The following is an 18538-nucleotide window of genomic DNA, read 5'->3' as shown; positions in this document are numbered from 1 at the left end:
ACGCCTTCGGGATCAGTATCGGGGTCTTGAAGTGTTTGTTATAGCGAGCTGATTGGCCGCCTCTATGGCTAAAGTAATCGGGTCGTCGGGATCGCATAATACGTCCTTCGCCGATACTTTTCAGTACCGTCTCTAAGCGGGATGCATTTTGAAAGCCGCAACTACCAGAGGATTTGGGTGGTGAACAGCTGAATAGAATAAATAATAGTGTGTTGTGTATTCAATATACTCATTTATCATACCTGGTTGTCGTAAGAAATAGATAAAACAAGGGCTTTTTCAAAATTACATTGCGATTTTTTCCAATTCTCTCTGTGAATTCGATTATGGCGTTTGACGAATGACATAATATTATTCTTTTTCGTTACAACCAATAACTTTAATGCACACTTTTTTACTAAATCTCCATATCGCTTAAAACTCTCCTCTCAAGTACATATATAAACTCACGCCTATTTCCCACCGGGGTAAGCAGATACTATGGAATTCCATAGTACCTATTAAGTGTTTCCTCCCTGGGCGCCGAGTCGCAAGTACAAAGAATGTCGCAAATACGTTCGTCGTAGTCACGCCTATCTATTGTAACTTCTAGTTAAATGCGTTAGGCGTGACCCACATGCAAAAAAATCAAGTTAGCAGACTTTGTCAACCTCTGTATCTCAAAAAGTATGACTAAATTTTAAAATATTTTTACTGAACTATATAAACCATAGGATATAAACCACTTTAGCACTGGTTATTCGTAACTCGACTATTTTAAGATTAGCAGACTTGTGCGTGGCACGGCAGTATAGTGAACCGCCGTGCGTGTATGAAGCGATTGGTGAACGTGGAGGAAGCAAGAGAAGTGTGTCAGGATCGAAGCAAATGGAATTCCATAGTCTCTGCTTATCCCGATGGGAAAGAGAAGTAAGTTTATGTAAGTATATACAGTATTATTAAGCAATATCATGTATCCACTTTAGAACCCTGTTGCACTATCATATTTGTCATTTAACGAGACTTACGGTTTAATTTGTCAAAAAAGTTAATGTGACATGGTTTCAAAGTGTATACGACGTGGGAGAAGAGTTTTAAGCATTATGAAGATTTGTAAAAAGTGTAAACTTTCATTTAAATAAGTGAGAATTTCTGTTTGTATGTGAGTTTATCCAGGTCTATGTATGTAAAAGGAAATCAAAAGTAAGTACCTAACGAAGTATTACCTATAATGGTGCTAATTCCTGCAGACGCCAACTAATTTTAAGTTATACCTGTCATTTTCTTATCCGCTGAAAAACAAAGGGACGGGTAATTTACAGGCTAATTTATGCAACACACGTCAATTTTAAGCAGAAATCTAAAACATCCGTCTAATAATTTTACATCGGCCTATTGGCTGTCGGGTTATTACCCGACAGAGTTAAGTAGACAGCACGTCAAACGGATTGCATACCAGCGAGATACCTATTTTATTCGCCCGGGTTATTCATTCGTTTTAAAATTAATTTGTTGACAATCGTACGTCCCTTTCCTTTTCGGCAGATTAGAAAGTGACGGGTATAACTTAAAATAAAATTAGGTGTCTGCAGGAATCGGGGCCATTCTCTTGTAGGTATTATATTATAACGATAAATTATAAAAAGCTAATATAGAAATAGAAGCCAGCCTAAGATGATCAAAAATCAATCTCATTTTACTTTTATACTTATTTTCGAAATTCTATTCACGAATTAATTAATAATGAGTACGACGTTTGATCGCTTTTATTGATGAAGTCAAATGACAGTATTTTTATACATAAGTACTCCAATAAAAAACTTTTGTTTTGACTAGCTTACCTAGTTACCTAGTTTTGTAGACTATTGTAAACTTGGCCCCGCCGGAACCCGGGAAGAGACAGTTGAACTTTTTTTTAACGTGACTTATTGTAGATGGCATTAACCACTTGGCCGGCTGTGTTTTAACTTTTTTAACGCCATTTTCCTGGTTTTATTGCATAATATTATTTTGCAATGAACATAAAAAAGATCGTATCATTTTTATTTCCTTTCTGATTCCATTACTGTTTCACAGAGCTACTGCTTTAATCAAATTAGTACTAAAGCATCAATGTACATGAAATAAAAATATGTAACAAGGAAAAAAGAAGATGATAGCTTACTTAGTAGTTGGCGGTAATTATTATTTATCAGCCGATGACCAACGCCGGCCATGACAGGTGTCGATAGTGATGTAACGTGTCGATGGAAAAAATATCGATAAATTTATCGATATTTTTCGCTCCACCAGTGAGGAGCTTTCCAGGTTAAGTTCCCCAATAAAAATTATAGTTGGCGCTGTATAGATTTGTCTTCGTTTAACCTTCTAATTTCACGGATAACAGACATTACATATGCATCTTTTATCATTGTTTTTGAGCCGCCAAAGGCCCCTGACATGGCTCATGTAACGACTACTTACATCAGTAAGTAGTAACCGGGACCAACGGCTTAAAATGTCTTCCGAAGCACGAGTCATCTTACTTTCGGACAATCAGGTGATCAGCCTGTAATGTCCTAACCAAAATAGGGACCTCAAAGTATTTTTTTTGTGATATGTCCCTACCGGGAATCGAACCCGGGACCTCCGGATCGTGAGCCCACCGCTCAACCACTGGACCACGGAGATCGTCATCAGATTATCGATATGCTCGCTATGCCAGAGACAACACTAAACATCACTTAGTAAGATCGAGCGCGCGCGGGTTTCACACGTATTTTGATGTTTATATATTTTTTTCAAATATAAAGAGACTTTGTAAACACATAAAAGGTTCTTTTTGGTGAAAAGTGTTAAATTTTAAAACTAAAAAAATAATTTAATGCCATAGTTCATGAAATTTTCGGCCTATTTTAGTGTTTTTTAAATAAATTATTGTAAATAAAGCTAATTAAAATATCTTGTTCTATCGGTGCTAATGTATTGAAGATGCTGTTTATTGTATTTTAGAACGAGAGTTGCTACCGTCATTCGAAATAACGGGAAAAAACACTTCTTTTTATTTAAAAAAAACAGGTCTTTTTAAATGCAACTTTTGTCTTTATATGTTTTTAATGGTTTTTTAATAGTAACGTTGTGATAATTATTTTGTATAATTGTTTTTACTTAATTAACTGGTACCTCTTGTTATAGATTATATTTTCCGATGTGATTAGAAAAATCTAGTTAGGTATTTAAACGTTAAGTGTTTAAGATAAGTGTATAACAAAAGTGAACAAACAAGATGTTGTACAGAACGTGTGCAATCTTTTTGTTTTTGTTTTTAAGGAACGTGTCCACTCAAGGTCAGTTTAGTTTTTTGTTTTTTTTTTAATTTATGTTATTGGTTTGGCTATGTACTGTTGTCTCTTTTATTTCTTTTGACAACCAAGTAAAATGTAATTACATAAGACATTATTTATCGGATTTTACAACAAGATATAAAACGGAAGACGTTATATTTCGGATTTGACAAAATAAATTCTCACTCTTTCAGGGGATCGCTGCACCACGAAGGTTGGTCAACCAGGGACATGCATCAACATTAGGAAGTGTCCGGCAGCCGTCGAGGATATCAAGAGGAGGATCAACCCACAGGTGACTTTCTTCAAATCCATAATACTAAGACCTGAAGGGTACGTAGTGAGCCATAACAATAGCTTAGTGTGGCTCAATAGTAACCCTGACACCAGGGTTGATGGGGTTGGTAATCCACCTCACAATCCACACGATAGAACATAAAAACATCACATAAACAGCCTATAGTCCTCCCCTCAATCAACCGGAGGGGGTATGGAGCATACTCCACCACGCTGCTCCATTGCGGGTTGGTGGAGGTGTTTTTACGGCTAATAGCCGGGACCAACGGCTTAACGTGCCCTCCGAAGCACGGAATCACCTTACTTTTTCGGAGAATCAGGTGATTCAAGCCTGAAAATCCTTACCAAACAAAGGACAGTCTCACAAAGTGATTATAAATATCTCCATCGGGAATCGAACCCGGACCTCCAGATCGTGAGCCTAACGCTCTAACCACTAGACCACGGAGGCTGTTCACACGATAGAAGAAGCAATAACCCTGACACCCTGGTTGAAAAGGTCGATCATTCGGTCTTTGACCTTAAAATTACAACCCACGCGATAATAACACAACTTCAATATAACTGGTAATGTAGTTAGCTTAAAAATGCATTAGCATCAACCCGTTTCTCACAGGGTCCGCTTACCTAACCTGAAGATTTATCAGGTCCGGTTTTTTACAGAAGCGACTGCCTGTCTGACCTTCCAACCCGCGAAAACCAGCCCAATGCAGGTTAGGTCACATACCTCCGAATTTCTCGGGAATGTGGGTTTCCTCACGATGTTTTCCTTCACCGCTGAGCACGTGATAATCATTTATAATCCAAACATGAATTAGAAAACAAATCCGACTATCATTGGTTTAGGCCTATGCTGGATGCGAACTTGCGACCTCAAAGTGAGAGGCAAGCGTTCTACCAACTGGGCTATCGCGGCTCAAAAATGAAATGAAAATGAAATGAAATGAAATGAAATGAAACAAAATTTATTCGCTCTAGAGTGGTACAAAAGATCTTAAATATAAATTATATCAATAAAAGTCCATCACTCAACCATACAGCGTGCGAATATTAATATTAAATGCAAAATGCATTAGCTTTAGGTTATAAAAGCGACTGGACCGGTCCTTTAAGGAAAAAATATCTCATTTATTTCCTTACTGGAATGCTGTGGCACCCACTGGAAAGAGCGTTGAACGGACTAAATAAAAAAAAAAATATTCAAGTTTTTATTTCAATGTATTAGAATTGTGGCTTTTTTATTTATTTTTATTTATTTATTTATTTATTTTTAGGGAAATTTACAGCAAAATTACACAAAATATACACAACTCTAAGAAGCTACATGCCAACAAAAAATTTCCACATATATGAGTCTAAACAGTTAACTACATACTAAAAAACGTAAACCGTTTGTTAACGGGATAAGTCCGATAACAGCAGCATTAACAAATAACTAGAAGAAACGAATTAATAAACGTGTAAGTACAGTTAAAGATACAATAACATCTGAAGTAAAACAGTTCAAATAATTCTATCAAACACTATAAGCCTAACCTATTAAAATGGCTCTGGGTTAACAATCTCTTTACGGATGCAATGCTAGTGCAGAAAAGGTCTATGTCAAGATCAGTAGACGCCTTGTTGAAACTATTACATGCTCTAATTATAAAAGTGTTACTACAGTAGTTTGTAGTTGCAGGCTGCAATGATAGGAGTGGTCTCTGACGAAAGCGTAGCTGGTTAGTGCGAATTCTAATCTTATTGAGTAATTCAGGGCTGTCAATCCTACCTCTAGCGACGTTCATTAAATAACAAATATCAGCGATGTTCCGTCGTACAGCTAGGGGTAAAAAATGATATTGTTTACAGCGATACTCATAGTCGGGAAGCTTTTTATGAGCTTTATAGTCGAGAAAACGTAAAAATCGTTTCTGAACACCTTCAATACGGCCTATGTGAGTTGCATATTGAGGGTTCCATACCTGGGAGGCGTACTCTAAGTGGCTACGTACGAAGGCACAGTATAATATTTTTATTGACTTCAGAGTCCGGAAAGTAGCGGAAGTCCTCATAACAAATCCCAAAGCTCTTGAGGACTTGTTAATGACATAGTCGAGGTGGTTAGTAAATAACATTTTCCTATCATGTATTACACCAAGGTCTTTAATTTCGTTGACTTTAGAAACTTTTTTATTTAATAAAACATATTCAGAATCAAATAAAATATACCTACGCGTGAATGACATGAAAAAACATTTAGACACATTCAGATCTAATTTATTATGAATGCAATATGTTTCAAACCTGAATAAGTCAGCCTGAAGTTCAGTTACATCAGACGCTTTATTTATTACCTTAAGTATTTTCATGTCATCAGCAAACAGCAAGATATCAGAGTTGCAGAAGCAATTCTTGATGTCCATAATGAAAATTACAAACAGCATAGGCCCTAGTATCGATCCTTGAGGGACCCCAGAAGGAATGGTGGACCAGTCAGATGTGAATCCGTTAAGTACGACTGCTTGAGTGCGATTGTCAATGTACGAAGCAAACCATCTATACAAGTCACCGTGTATGCCAGCCGCCATCAGTTTTTCCAACAGCACACTATGGTCGATCCGATCGAAACATTTGCTATAATCTGTATAAATTACGTCAACCTGAGTTCCATTCTCCATACCCTTAGTGATACAGTCATTTGCCAGGATAAGGTTAGATACTGTTGAACGGTTCCTTAAGAATCCATGCTGTTCATTTCCAAAGTAACATTTAAGAGCATTGTATACTTCACCATGTACTAACCTCTCAAATATTTTAGCAAACAGGCACAATTTAGAAATGGGACGGTAATTCTCAACATTACTCTTGTTACCTTTTTTCAATACAGGAGTAATAAATGCAGCTTTCCAAATCGATGGGACCAAACCCTCATCCAGCGAACGCTTAAACAATATACACAACGGTACCACCAGGGCTTCCGCACAACTAACAATGAAAACAGGCGGTATCATATCTGGGCCTCCGGACTTGGACATATCTAAGGACTTTAACAACGACAACACGTAACTTACATTAATCTCAATATTACTAATATAATTATTACTTAAATCCGGAATACTACGGGTTGAAGGAGTAACGCTAGGCACAAGAAAGGTTGAGTGAAAATATTCGGCGAAAAGATTACTAATGCTCCGCCCGGTATCGGCTATTTTATCTTTGTAGTAAATAGTTTTAGGGTAAACACTACTCTTATTTTTACTTTTAACATACGTCCAGAAGGATTTAGGGTTGGCTACAATGGAAGATTCAATTTTAGTAATGTACTCATCAAAGCAGCTTTTTTCAAGCAATTTAGCTCTTTCACGAAGTATCGCAAACGATTGGTAATCTGACGCATTATTGTAAGTTTTATACTTGGAATGATATTTGTATTTTTCTTTTAAGATTTTTATTAAGGCTGGGCTATACCACGGCGGGTGCGAGTTAGTAACTATAGTTTTTATAGGAATGTATTTATCTCTAAGTTCATATAATTTATTATAAAAAAGATTAGTTGATTGGTCCAATTCGGGTGAGTTTAAATAGTTTTCCCAACCAATATTATCAAGTTCAGAGATGATAGAGGAGTAATCGCCACGATTGAACAAGTATTTAGTTTTTCTGCTATCTTCCAATGCATGTATTTCAACAAAGTTAGCAGAAATACGCAGGGCCTTGTGCTGGTCGTCCTCCTTTACAAGCGGGTCGTCGCAGTGCTGAACAGTAATATGATCATTAGACAACACCAAATCAAGCACTCTTTGATTGATATTGAATTCACCATTATACTGCGATAGACAAGAAGTTGTTATTTCGTCAAGGAATTCCGTTATGTAATCGGCTGTGTAATTGATCGGTATCATCTCATCCCCATCACTCGAGCGTACCCAAGCAACATCCTTACCGAAATTAAAGTCGCCTAATATAATAAATTTGTCCATGGGATGCGACAACATTAATGTAGACAAATTACTAAGAAAACTTTGAAGTTGTTCTTTATAAGAATTACCACCTTCTTCCTTAATTAAATACAACGAACAAATATGCAATTTATAAGTTATAGCCGGTTTAGTGCGTTTAAGAGTAATGGTTACCCAAATATCCTCAGCCGAACTTCGCCATTCGGGCCTATCGGTCACACACAGATCCTTACGTACAGCCAAAAGTACCCCTCCACCTAATTTTTGCCCGGTCTTTTCATAATTACGGTCACTACGCCATACCAAGTATCTCCCGTCAATTACCTCGCAATCAGAAATACTGTCCAAGAGCCAAGTTTCAGTTATCGAGAGCACATCATAGTTGTTCAAACAGACGCTTCCATAAAAATTACTGGTCTTCGTACGCAAGCCACGGACATTCTGATAATAAATGCTAAGTGAAGTCATTTCGGATAATTACTATAGCAAATATAAAAACACTCAACATGAATATGCAACTCAGACGATAGGGTTACAATACACATATACACATAAAATTGACTATTAGGTACATAATAAGATATTATTCTCATCGCTAGACCTAGGTACAATAAATAATATATAATAACAACCGAGCAAAGATAGGTAAAATATAAAAGGCGCTTACCGGAATTGAATAGCACACATAGCAATAATAGAAAAGTGCAACTAGCACTGCAACCGGCTACGATACTCAAACTTTCTAAGACCATATTGATATATAAAAAAGTATAAATGATTAGGTAAGTTATATACAGTAAGAAATTAAGTATAAGTATTACACTTTGACCATTTTCGAGATATCCTTTTCCGACTTCAAAGCAATAATAGGTGATGTCTCGTCTCTTCTCACGTAGATTTTTGAATGCTTCACCCAAATATAGCGGAACCCCTGCTCATTGGCAACTCTCTTAGCTTTGGTGAGCAAGTTCTTGTTCTGTATCGTAAGATGGTCATTGACAAAAATCTTTTGACTTCCTTTTAATCCAAGGTCAGCAGGAGTAAGAGATCCTTTTTTCGCAGCAGTTCTGGCGGCAGCTATGAAATCTTCCTTAACGTACCTATTATTAAAACAAATTATAATAGGTTTCGGCTGGTTTTCATCCCGCGTAGGAACTCTTGCAATAAAATTGATTTGCTGCTTCGATACTGAATACTGAACTTTTTGGCCAATTTTACCTATTATGTCATATAAGTTTTCAGTAGAAGTCTGAGGTACTCCCTTAACTTCAATGTTGCTCATACGCGTCCATTGCTCCCTCGAACTGCACTCCCACTCAAGCTTATCCAACCTTGACTGTAGTGAGCTGACATTCACCTGTACATTCTCAACTTGTGTAAGCCTTTTCTCAATTTCCAGCACCTTAGCACCAAACTTTTTGACGCTATTATTAGCTTCGTTAACTGTAGACTTGAGCTCCACAAGATCTGCACGTAACGCCTTTACTTCTGCAGTTATTGCATCGAGCGGAGCAAGTTTTTCGGCAAGAGCTCTAATTTCCTGTAGAATAGTGGATTCCGACTCTGATTGTAAGGGAACCGGAGGAGGCAGCGGCGAGACCGGCGCCTCCACAACCGCGACCGCAGAAGGTTGAGATCGTGGCGTTGCCGGTGATATGCCTGCACTCGCCACCGATATTCCCGATTGTTTACACTTGGGACAGCGCCAAGTCTGTTTTCTCTCCCCCAATCTTCGGTAGCCAACTTCGGTAATACCAGCACAGTGGAAATGCAGTTCGCAGTTACAACCATAGCAACGAGCTCCATCAGTCAAAACTTCGACGCAGTTATTACACTTCGGATTCATGTTAAGTAATGATAGTTTGAGAACCGGTGAAATTGAATAGGTAAGCGAATAGGTACCGCTGTGGACTCGTCCGTACACCGAGAGGTCTACGTGTAAACTGAAATTCTTCATTGAATAATCTAAATAATTAATACGAAGTGGTGTTTTGTGGTTAATGATCGTATTAAGTTAGTCGGAAGACATTCGCGAGTGTTATTATATCGGAGTATTCAATAAACAAAGTGTATCTGCCTATTTTCGCTTCGTGTCAGGAAGCCGCTTCATAACTCAAAAGTTTATGCGGACTTTTGAGTTAATTCGTTTGGGGTTCGGAGTAGGAGTCTACTCCGAGGGTGGGGGCTTAGGTTTCATCATCATCACCTTTCATCATTTCATTAATCATCAAGAAACAAAATACGTCAGACATGGCTGTATGGGCATAGTTCCCTTTGCCTTACCCTTCGGGGAAAACAAAAACAAAAAAAAAAGTATTAGAATTGTTGGCAACATCAAAAGTCTTATTATATATTTTACTGTGATATATATTCCTATGGCAATATTACAGGACTTAAAATGCTACTAGGCCAGAGCCGCTAAACCCTTTCCAAAAAAAAAAAATACGCCACGAGGCGGGGCTTTTTGGCGGGAACGGGAAAGTTGCTTTCTTCATTAATTAATACGAAGTGGTGTTTTGTGGTTAATGATCGCATTAAGGTAGTCGAAAAACATTCTCGATAGTCGATAGATCGGAATATTCAATAAACAAAATGTACCTATCTAGTTTCGCTTCGTGCCAACAAGCCGCTTCATAATTCGAAAGTTTATGCGGACTTTTGAGTTAATTCGTTTGGGGTTCGGAGTAGGAGTCTGCTCCGAGGAGTAGGAGGAACTTGTATATTACTTATACATTACAAGTTATTTAAAAACTAGAGGAACTCATTCAATACCAGACATTTTTATCATTTAGGTAGTCATTAGTCTTATAATAAGCTTTTTTACATAAAGTAAGCTTCACATGAGCTATAAATTTATTTTCTGACAAATTTAAAATATCGTATACATAACCCTACTCATATCAGTAAATAGTAACCGGAACCAGCGGTTTAACGGTCTTCCGAAGCACGGATCATCTTAATTATCTTGGCAGATATTTTATCATTAATTTTCTCATTTCATTTTGAATTATTCATTTCAGATTTGCGGGTTTGAGGGCACAGATCCCGTGGTCTGCTGCGCTGATTCCTCTAACAATGTCCTCACTACGTCCACACAAAGGTACTTATGCTTCATATATACTAGGGAATGCAATCCTGAATCGAGATCGCAAGAAGCGCGAAATGGTAAAAAAAAATTGCAGGACCGATATTGTCCAAACTAATCATACTAGCGCCATCTACGGTTTTTGGTTCGGACTGGCTATTTAGGGACTGTTTTATCGACAGAGACGTAAGGCGCTAGTTATTCAAATTTAGAAGTTATTGGCAATAGACGGTCTTTTAGCCCAGACGGTCTTCACCACATTGACCTTATGCTTCATACATAGATAAGGGTATATACTAGGGAATGCAATCCTGAATCGAGATAGCAAATTCGAGATCCCGCGGGATTGGAAATATCAATCCCGCGAGTTTTCGAAATTTCCGGGATCCCGTCTAGTTCATAAAAAAATGTAAAGTTAGGATGGCTGAAAACGATGGAAACTGCTTGTTTGTGATAGTGAGGTTAATTAAAAGAAAATATTTTTTGAAAGAAATAAAAACTGGAAATCTGCAAAATCAAAACAAAAATAACTTAAGGAGATTCGCCTAATCCCGTCAATCTTGAATAGGATCTCGTTAAAACACCTTCACCAACCCGCATTGGAGCAGCGTGGTGGAGTATGCTCCATACCCCCTCCGGTTGTTTGAGGGGAGGCCTGGGCCTAGCAGTGGGACGTATAAAGGCTGTTTATGTATCTCTCTCTCTCTCTCTCTCTTTATTTAAGAGCTGCGCTCTTCTTGGTGGAGTAATCGCCTTCATTACTCCATAGATAGGGCGTGTAGAACGGTGGTTGCCCAAATCGCCTTCCGTTCCGCAGCACACCGACCAATTTCTCAATCGGTGATGTTCTAGTTAGAGCCCCACCAGAATCCATTTCCTCGGCCTCCAACCAGTACTGATACTTTGAAGTAGCGGCGCCTACTCGCTACGTCACAAGATCGTCATAGAACCTAAGTAGCATTTTATAGGTTAGCCCGTCCCAGTGAGCTACCCACTACGCCCTGCTAATCCTGTCGCTGTTTGGTCGGGGACTGCTTATTTTTATATTCGCAGCTAACCATCATATCTGATGGCCGTTCCACTATCCGCCACCCGTGGACCCCGTAGGTGGTCTACAGATCAGCCTACTACGTATTTATGTATGTTGTTTAAATTATGTTACGTGCTATGGTTGTTTGTTTTACAGAACTACAACAATGTATATCCCTCCGATATATGATTATGAGACGAATAATGGAGGTGGTACCTGCGAGCCATTGGGACCAGAAAGAACTGCGCCTAAAAACGGACGGAAAGCTTGGGATAGTGAGTAACACTTCTCTTATGTGAATATCAAAATTTCAAGTTTGGTGGCGAAATTTCATATTATTTTTTCGTGAAAAATTGGGTTCCGACATGTAAAGATCTAAAAGGATCCTTTTTCATGTTTATTTATTTATTTACTTTTAGGAAGATTAACAGCTGAATAGTACAGTAAATATAATCATTAGTAACTATATGCTAATTAAAAATCTCCACCTATAGGTTGAAACCCAACCTTGTTGGTTGTATGTTGGAACCCAATTTTTCACGAAAAAATTATATGACAGTTCGCCACCAAACTTGGCATATTTTGATAAATTCACCCTTATACAGGTCCACACTTCATACAAAACACCTCGTTTTACAGACAATGGCCCAGATCCCTGCAGACACCTCCTAATTTTCTTTTAAGTTATAAGTGAAAGTGACATCGTAACGAATACTCAGGGGGATGATTCAGACCATGATTCTGAGTCGATATCAAGTGGAATTTCCTGTCGGAAAAGTCATGAAACTTTTAGTGTTTTTTTAAATTATTTTCCGTTCTATAATTTTGCGACGAAAAATTCCACATGATATCAACTCAGTATCATGGCCTGAATCATCCCTCAAAGTTTTCGTTATGATGTCACTAACACCCTGTATGTGTAGTACCGATACCGGACTTGCACCAATTGACACAGTTGTCTCGACCATTATAGACGGCGATACGGCTCACCTATCACGTTGGTCTAACAGAAAGAATAGAATAACTTTATTCCCAAAACAGTGAAGGTTACAAAATACAAAAGCATTTACATAAATTAAGATTAACAATGGTGCTTTCAACAATTCCTGCAAACGCCATCTAATTTTATTTTAAGTTACACCTGTCATTTTCTTATCCGTTGAAAAAGAAAGGGACGGGTAATCGACAGGCATCAAATTTATGGAATACACGTCAATTTTAAGCAGAAATCTAAAACAACCGTCTAAAAATTTTACATCGGCCTATAACCCGACGGAGTTAAGTAGACAGCACGTCAAACGGATTGCATACCAGCGAGATGCCTATTTTGTTCGCACGGGTTATTCATTTTAAAATTAACTTGTGGACAATCATCCGTCCCTTTCTTTTTCGGCGGATAAGAAAATGACGGGTATAACTTAAAATTAGGAGGTGTCTGCAGGAATCGGGGCCAATTTATGACTAGTAGCTAACACTGCCCAGGGAAATGGGACTGACTCAGCATATTGTTGCTAAGATACGAGTACCCACTCTCACCAACACTGATATTCTGCCAGTACCCAAATTACGCTTATCAATTGGTAATACATTAATTGAACGTGCCAACAAAAAACCGTGCTGTGAATTGTTTAAAAACAAAAACTCGGTGAGGTGTGAGTACTTAGTTCACCTTGCAATGGATGTCCCTGTGATTCTCCAGCGATATAGTCATGTCCATGAGGGCAGCGGTAACTGTGTATTCAGAGACTGAGGACAGGAGTCCTAGTACGGCTTTGAAATAGACCACTCTGGGCGCCATCCCACTCGCGTCAGACAGAGTACTGCGGAAGGCAAGAGGGAAACCACTGCCCTATTTTCCCCTAAAAAGTAGCATGGAGAATGCTACACCGACAAGAGCGTGGCTTTTGAATTAGTGATAATGTTAATCATGAGTGAATGCACTTTTCTTCTTCCTCACCAGAATGCATCGAGTACCAAGAAGAGCTGGTGTTCCCCTGCGTAGTAGGACCAGCCCTGACTGGAGAGAAGGCTCGTGTAGACCGGTGTGGCCACGGAGCTGATGAGCTGATTGTTGGTGGTCAAGATACCACGCCCAGGGAGTTCCCTCACATGGTAATTAAGTCTTCGACCTGAAGGTCCGGTCTCATCAGGGCCCACCACAACAACAACCCGGGATAGATATTTAGGAGTCGCCGTCGCCGGATACGGTTTGGACGACATGATGATGATGAATTAAGTCTTCTGGGGTGTGGGTTGACCAGGCTAACCTTGCCAAGCCTGGCCATCATCATCATTGAATTTATACCCTGGTCTGGGTGTAGCCAAGTAGAACGGCATCTGTGATCCAGTGGTTTGGGCTTTGGGCTCACGATCCGGAGGTCCCGGGTTCGAATTCCGGTAGTGACATCACAAAAATCACTTTGTGATCCCTAGTTTGGTTAAGACATTACAGGCTGATCACCTGATTGTCCGAAAGAAAGATGGTCCTTGATTCGGAAGGCACGTTATGTCATTGGCCGCGGGTACTAATTACTGATGTAAGTGAGTAATCGTTACATGAGCCATGTCAGGGGCCTTTGGTGGCTCAACAACTGTTCTGACTCCAGCGTTTTGGCGAATCACCCGCCATATGTGACGACAGACTTCAAACAAACGCCTGCAAAAAAGTTTCTCCGTGAACGCTCAGTACATTGTCATAAGTTTGTTTCTACCGCAGCCCGCGCCGTTTTTTAAGTACCTTTGAAGGGTTTGCTCCTGGCCTCAGACTTGCCCGAAGGCATTGACAAGGCCTAAGATGGAGCTCAGAAGATGCCTGTTCACTCTGGCCTTGAAAGCACCCGGGTTATATGCATTCGAAAATACAGAAGACGGCAAAGAATTCCACTCCCTCCTCGGTTTTTATAATGACGATGGTTTCAGGTGTTGTTAGGGTACGGAGACACGGCAGAGAGTGCCCAATGGTTGTGTGGTGGAACTCTTATCAGTGACCGCTTTGTGCTGACTGCAGGTCACTGTACCACCTCCAGGGACAAGTAAGTATCTTCAAAGTGTTACTATGCTACCTGACCACCTAGTTGTCCAAAAATTAAGGTGACCCATCCCCCATCCGTGCTTCGGATGGCACGTTAAGCCGTTGGTCCCGGTTACTACTTACTGATGTAAGTAGTCGTTACATGAGCCATGTGGCCTTTGGTGGCTCAATAGTAACCCTTACACCAGGGTTGATGAGTTTGGTAATCCACCTCACAACCCACACGATAGAAGAAGAATTTTAAATTGTTTAATTATTGTTTAGATTTAAGCATTTTTTTTTTTTTAGTATTTATGGGCACAGCTGGAAATCAGCGTGGTGGCACTCCCTCAATGTCGGAGTGTCACAACATATTGCTGAGCTGACGTCCCTTTTTGGAAATACAACCCACACGATAGGAGAAGATCGATTGAATTTGAACTTTGAATTTCTGTCATCAGCGGCGACGTATCGTTTGCGAGGCTCGGAGCTCACAAGAGGACGGACCAGGTCGCAGCCGACCGCCTATACAGGATAGGCAGGATCATCAAACATCCAAACTACAAGTCTCCAGTGAAGTATAATGATATCGCTTTACTGGAAACCCAGACGACGTAAGTATTTTACTTAGCAGTGGAATTTTCCGTCGCAAAAGTATAAAACCACTTACTTTTCCGACAGGAAATTCCACTTGATATCAACTCAGATTCTCCACCAACCCGCAGTGGAGCAGCGTGGTGGAGTATGCTCCATACCCCTCCTGTTGATTGAGGGGAAGCCTGTGCCCAGCAGTGGGACGCATATAGGCTGTTTATGTATCAACTCAGAATCATTTTTTGAATCACCCCTCAAAGTTTTCGTAACGATGTCACTAACACCCTGTATGTTTCTATATACAGGATGAAATTGGATCAGTTTGCTGTACCTGCGTGCCTGCACATCGGGGATAACGTCAATCAGGACAAAGCAATTGCCACAGGGTGGGGTAGCGTGAGTTATAACGGACCCACAGCTAATACATTGCAAAAGGTCTGTTAACCATTGCCCAATGGCTCAAATTAGCTTCAAAACGTTTTTTCGATTCTGCTCCGCACCAACCAAATCCCCTGGTAGTTACGGCTTCCGAATACATTCCGCTTAGGGACGATAATGAAAAGTATCGGCGTCTGAAGAACGTAATATACGATCCCGACGACACGATCACTCTAGCCATAGAGGCAGCCAATCAACTCGCGACACCAAACACTTCAGGACCCCGATACCGACCCCGCCGGATTGGTCGACGATTTCCCTCAGCGCTTATCGCTATCGACCCACTCTCTCTCTCTTTATTTAAGAGCTGCGCTCTTGTCGGCGGAGTTATCGCCATTCCTCTCTTCTTCCCGCCAAATTCTTCACCTCCTGATACGACACGATCTGCACCTTTTCTTTTGTTTCATAAATGGTCTTCTAAGTCTACCCCTTCCTCTCTTCCCTTAAATTTTTCCTTCTATGAACGCGTGATGCGATTTGATGGCGTGAAAGAGAGGAGGCCTATACCCAGCAGTGGGTGGATACAGGCGGAGTAGATATATAGAAGCGAATCAAATGTATTCTTTTGAGAAATGCAACTTAAACTTTGTAACTCCAGGTGACCCTAAACAAATTCACGACTCCGGAGTGCACGAACAAGTTCCCTCCTGGAGTGCGCAACATGTTACAAGGGTTCAACAGCCAGACGCAGCTGTGCTTCGGAGATAAGAGGGAGAAGAAGGATACCTGCCAGGTGAGGGGCATTTTGAGTTAGGGGCATTTTGAGAAAGGAACTTTATGTGCTTAGGGTTATTTTGAGAAATTAACTTTATGTGCTTAGAGTATTTTTAGAAAAGGACCTTTTGTAAGAAGTAAAGGGCATTTTCAAAAGAATCTATGTTGCTTAGTGGAATTTTGAAAAAGGAAAATTATGTGTTTAGGGGTATTTTGAGAAATGAACCTCATGTGCTTAGGGACATTTTGGGAAAGGGACCGTTTGTGAGTAAAGGGCATTTTGAGAAATTAACATTGTGTGCTTAGGGGTATTTTTAGAAAAGGGCTTTTTGTGACTAAAAGGCTATCTACTTATAAAATGACGGTAGGTTTTCAACGTAATTAGGATAGCCGTTAACCAACTAACGTTTCGTTCCAGGGAGACAGCGGCGGACCCCTTCAAATCAAGAACAACGCAATCAAATGCATGTACACAGTCATAGGGGTCACCTCATTCGGAGGTCCCTGTGGGTTTGAAGGCGAGCCTGGTATATACACCAGGGTAACTGCCTTTACGCCCTGGATTGAGTCCATAGTCTGGCCTTAATTAGACCATTCTTAGGGTGGTATTAGTAAACTAATCTCAGCTGAGACTGCCCTCAAGACCATGCTCAAGTCCCTGTTTTTATATAAGAACTGTCACATTGACATGATCTCGAGAGCAGTCTCAAAGCTGAGATTAGTTTATTAACTCTTAGTGTGGGGGTCAGAGTGGCATATAATAAGGAATAATACTTATAGAACGGCAACTCTCTGCCCCGCACCAGCGGCTGAGCTAACTATCACCGTGAGGGAGAGAGTGACAGAGCGTCTTCGTTTTTCGCTTTCTCGAACGCTGTGATCGGTCAAATCCGCACATCGCCGCTCATCTCCGCACAGCTCCGCGTCAATGGAAACGCAGCCTTAGACTCAGATTTAAGATTTTGTACTTTTGTAAAATAAATAATGAAAACATTTTATTTTGTTTTTATTTTATTTATGAAATTTTCGTCTATGATATGACTATAAATCGGAATTTCAGTGGTATAATTAAAATTGACGGAAGTACATAACATAGAGTTCGTATTACCGCTGATGAATATGGAGGAAGCAAGAGAACTGTAGGCTACGGCATTTGCTGAGCTGCAGCTGCTCCATCCTAATATTATAAATGGGAATGTGTGTGTGTGTCTGTTTTCGAGGTAGAATACTGAAAATTTTTATGTAGTCTATTTGTGACTAACAAAAAATTTAATTGCGGGTTGCTCCATACACACTTCCACCCTGCTATTTAGGGAAGTGGGGGGCTAGAAAGAGATAAAAAGTAGCCTATGTCACTCTCCATCCTTTCAACTATCTCCATTCATAAAATCACCACAACTCGTCGCTCCGTTTTGTCGTGAAAGACGGACAAACAAACAGACACAAACACACTTTACCATTTATAATATTAGTATGTATGCGCCCTATGAATTTTCGGGCCACACGACTGACTCGATCCAAGGCACAAATCCAGAGACTTTGGTGTAATAAACAAGTTTATCGTCGACACCACAGCTCTGCGCAAACGCAGTCACACCGACGACGTCATACATGCACTTGTACCGATCGTTGTCGATCATCAAAGGGCCTCCATCATTGATCTAAAAAAAATATGTGAAGAACTAAATTCAAACATACTTTAGCGCACCAAAATAAAAAAAATAATAGTTACAAAAATCATTTAACTAGGTACATGGCAAATGGCGGCATTATCGCTTAAAGCGATTTATTCCAGACAACCATACATAAAAATCAACAGCCTAGTCACTGCTGGGCACAGGCCTGCCCTCAATGAACCGGAGGAGGTATGGAGCATACTCCACCACGCTGCTCCACTGAGGGTTGGTATTCGGGAGGCATTTGGTCTAGTAGCAAGGGACCAACGGCTTCACGTGCCTTCTGAAGCACAGAATCGTCTTACCTTTTCGGACAACCGGGTGATTCAGCCTGCAATCTTAGCCGAACAAAGGACAGTCTCACGAAGTGATTTTCACAATGCCCCCATCGGGAATCAAACCCGGATATTTTGAGCTTACATGGAACACATTAAAAAGAAGGCGAAAGTCC

General features: G+C 40.0%; 2 protein-coding genes across 5 annotated transcripts in view; one reads left to right on the top strand and one right to left on the bottom strand.

The window, feature by feature from the left end:
* Positions 1–18538, bottom strand: part of LOC126378930 (serine protease snake-like) — a 33688-nt gene that overhangs the window by 922 nt on the left and 14228 nt on the right. For 3 of the 4 annotated variants that reach the window (XM_050027466.1, XM_050027468.1, XM_050027464.1), the window contains one exon: positions 17405–18072. The exons of the other annotated variant lie outside the window; for it this stretch is intronic. In XM_050027466.1, coding sequence (XP_049883423.1) covers positions 17896–18072 — 177 coding nt within the window. In that variant the 3' untranslated portion in view covers positions 17405–17895. Of the gene's footprint in view, positions 1–17404; positions 18073–18538 lie in introns of those variants that run through there. 4 annotated transcript variants of the gene reach the window in all.
* On the top strand, positions 2704–17405 carry LOC126378924 (trypsin-1-like). Its single transcript, XM_050027453.1, has 11 exons — positions 2704–2793; positions 3154–3305; positions 3497–3597; positions 10561–10640; positions 11812–11930; positions 13616–13767; positions 14575–14687; positions 15127–15279; positions 15565–15694; positions 16296–16430; positions 16830–17405. Exons 2-11 carry the CDS (start codon positions 3245–3247, stop codon positions 16995–16997), a joined length of 1212 nt encoding a protein of 403 aa, XP_049883410.1. The 5' UTR covers positions 2704–2793; positions 3154–3244; the 3' UTR covers positions 16998–17405.

Source organism: Pectinophora gossypiella, chromosome 27, assembly GCF_024362695.1.
Source record: "Pectinophora gossypiella chromosome 27, ilPecGoss1.1, whole genome shotgun sequence".
Lineage (NCBI taxonomy): Eukaryota > Metazoa > Arthropoda > Insecta > Lepidoptera > Gelechiidae > Pectinophora > Pectinophora gossypiella.
This window is presented reverse-complemented; position numbering and strand designations above follow the sequence as displayed.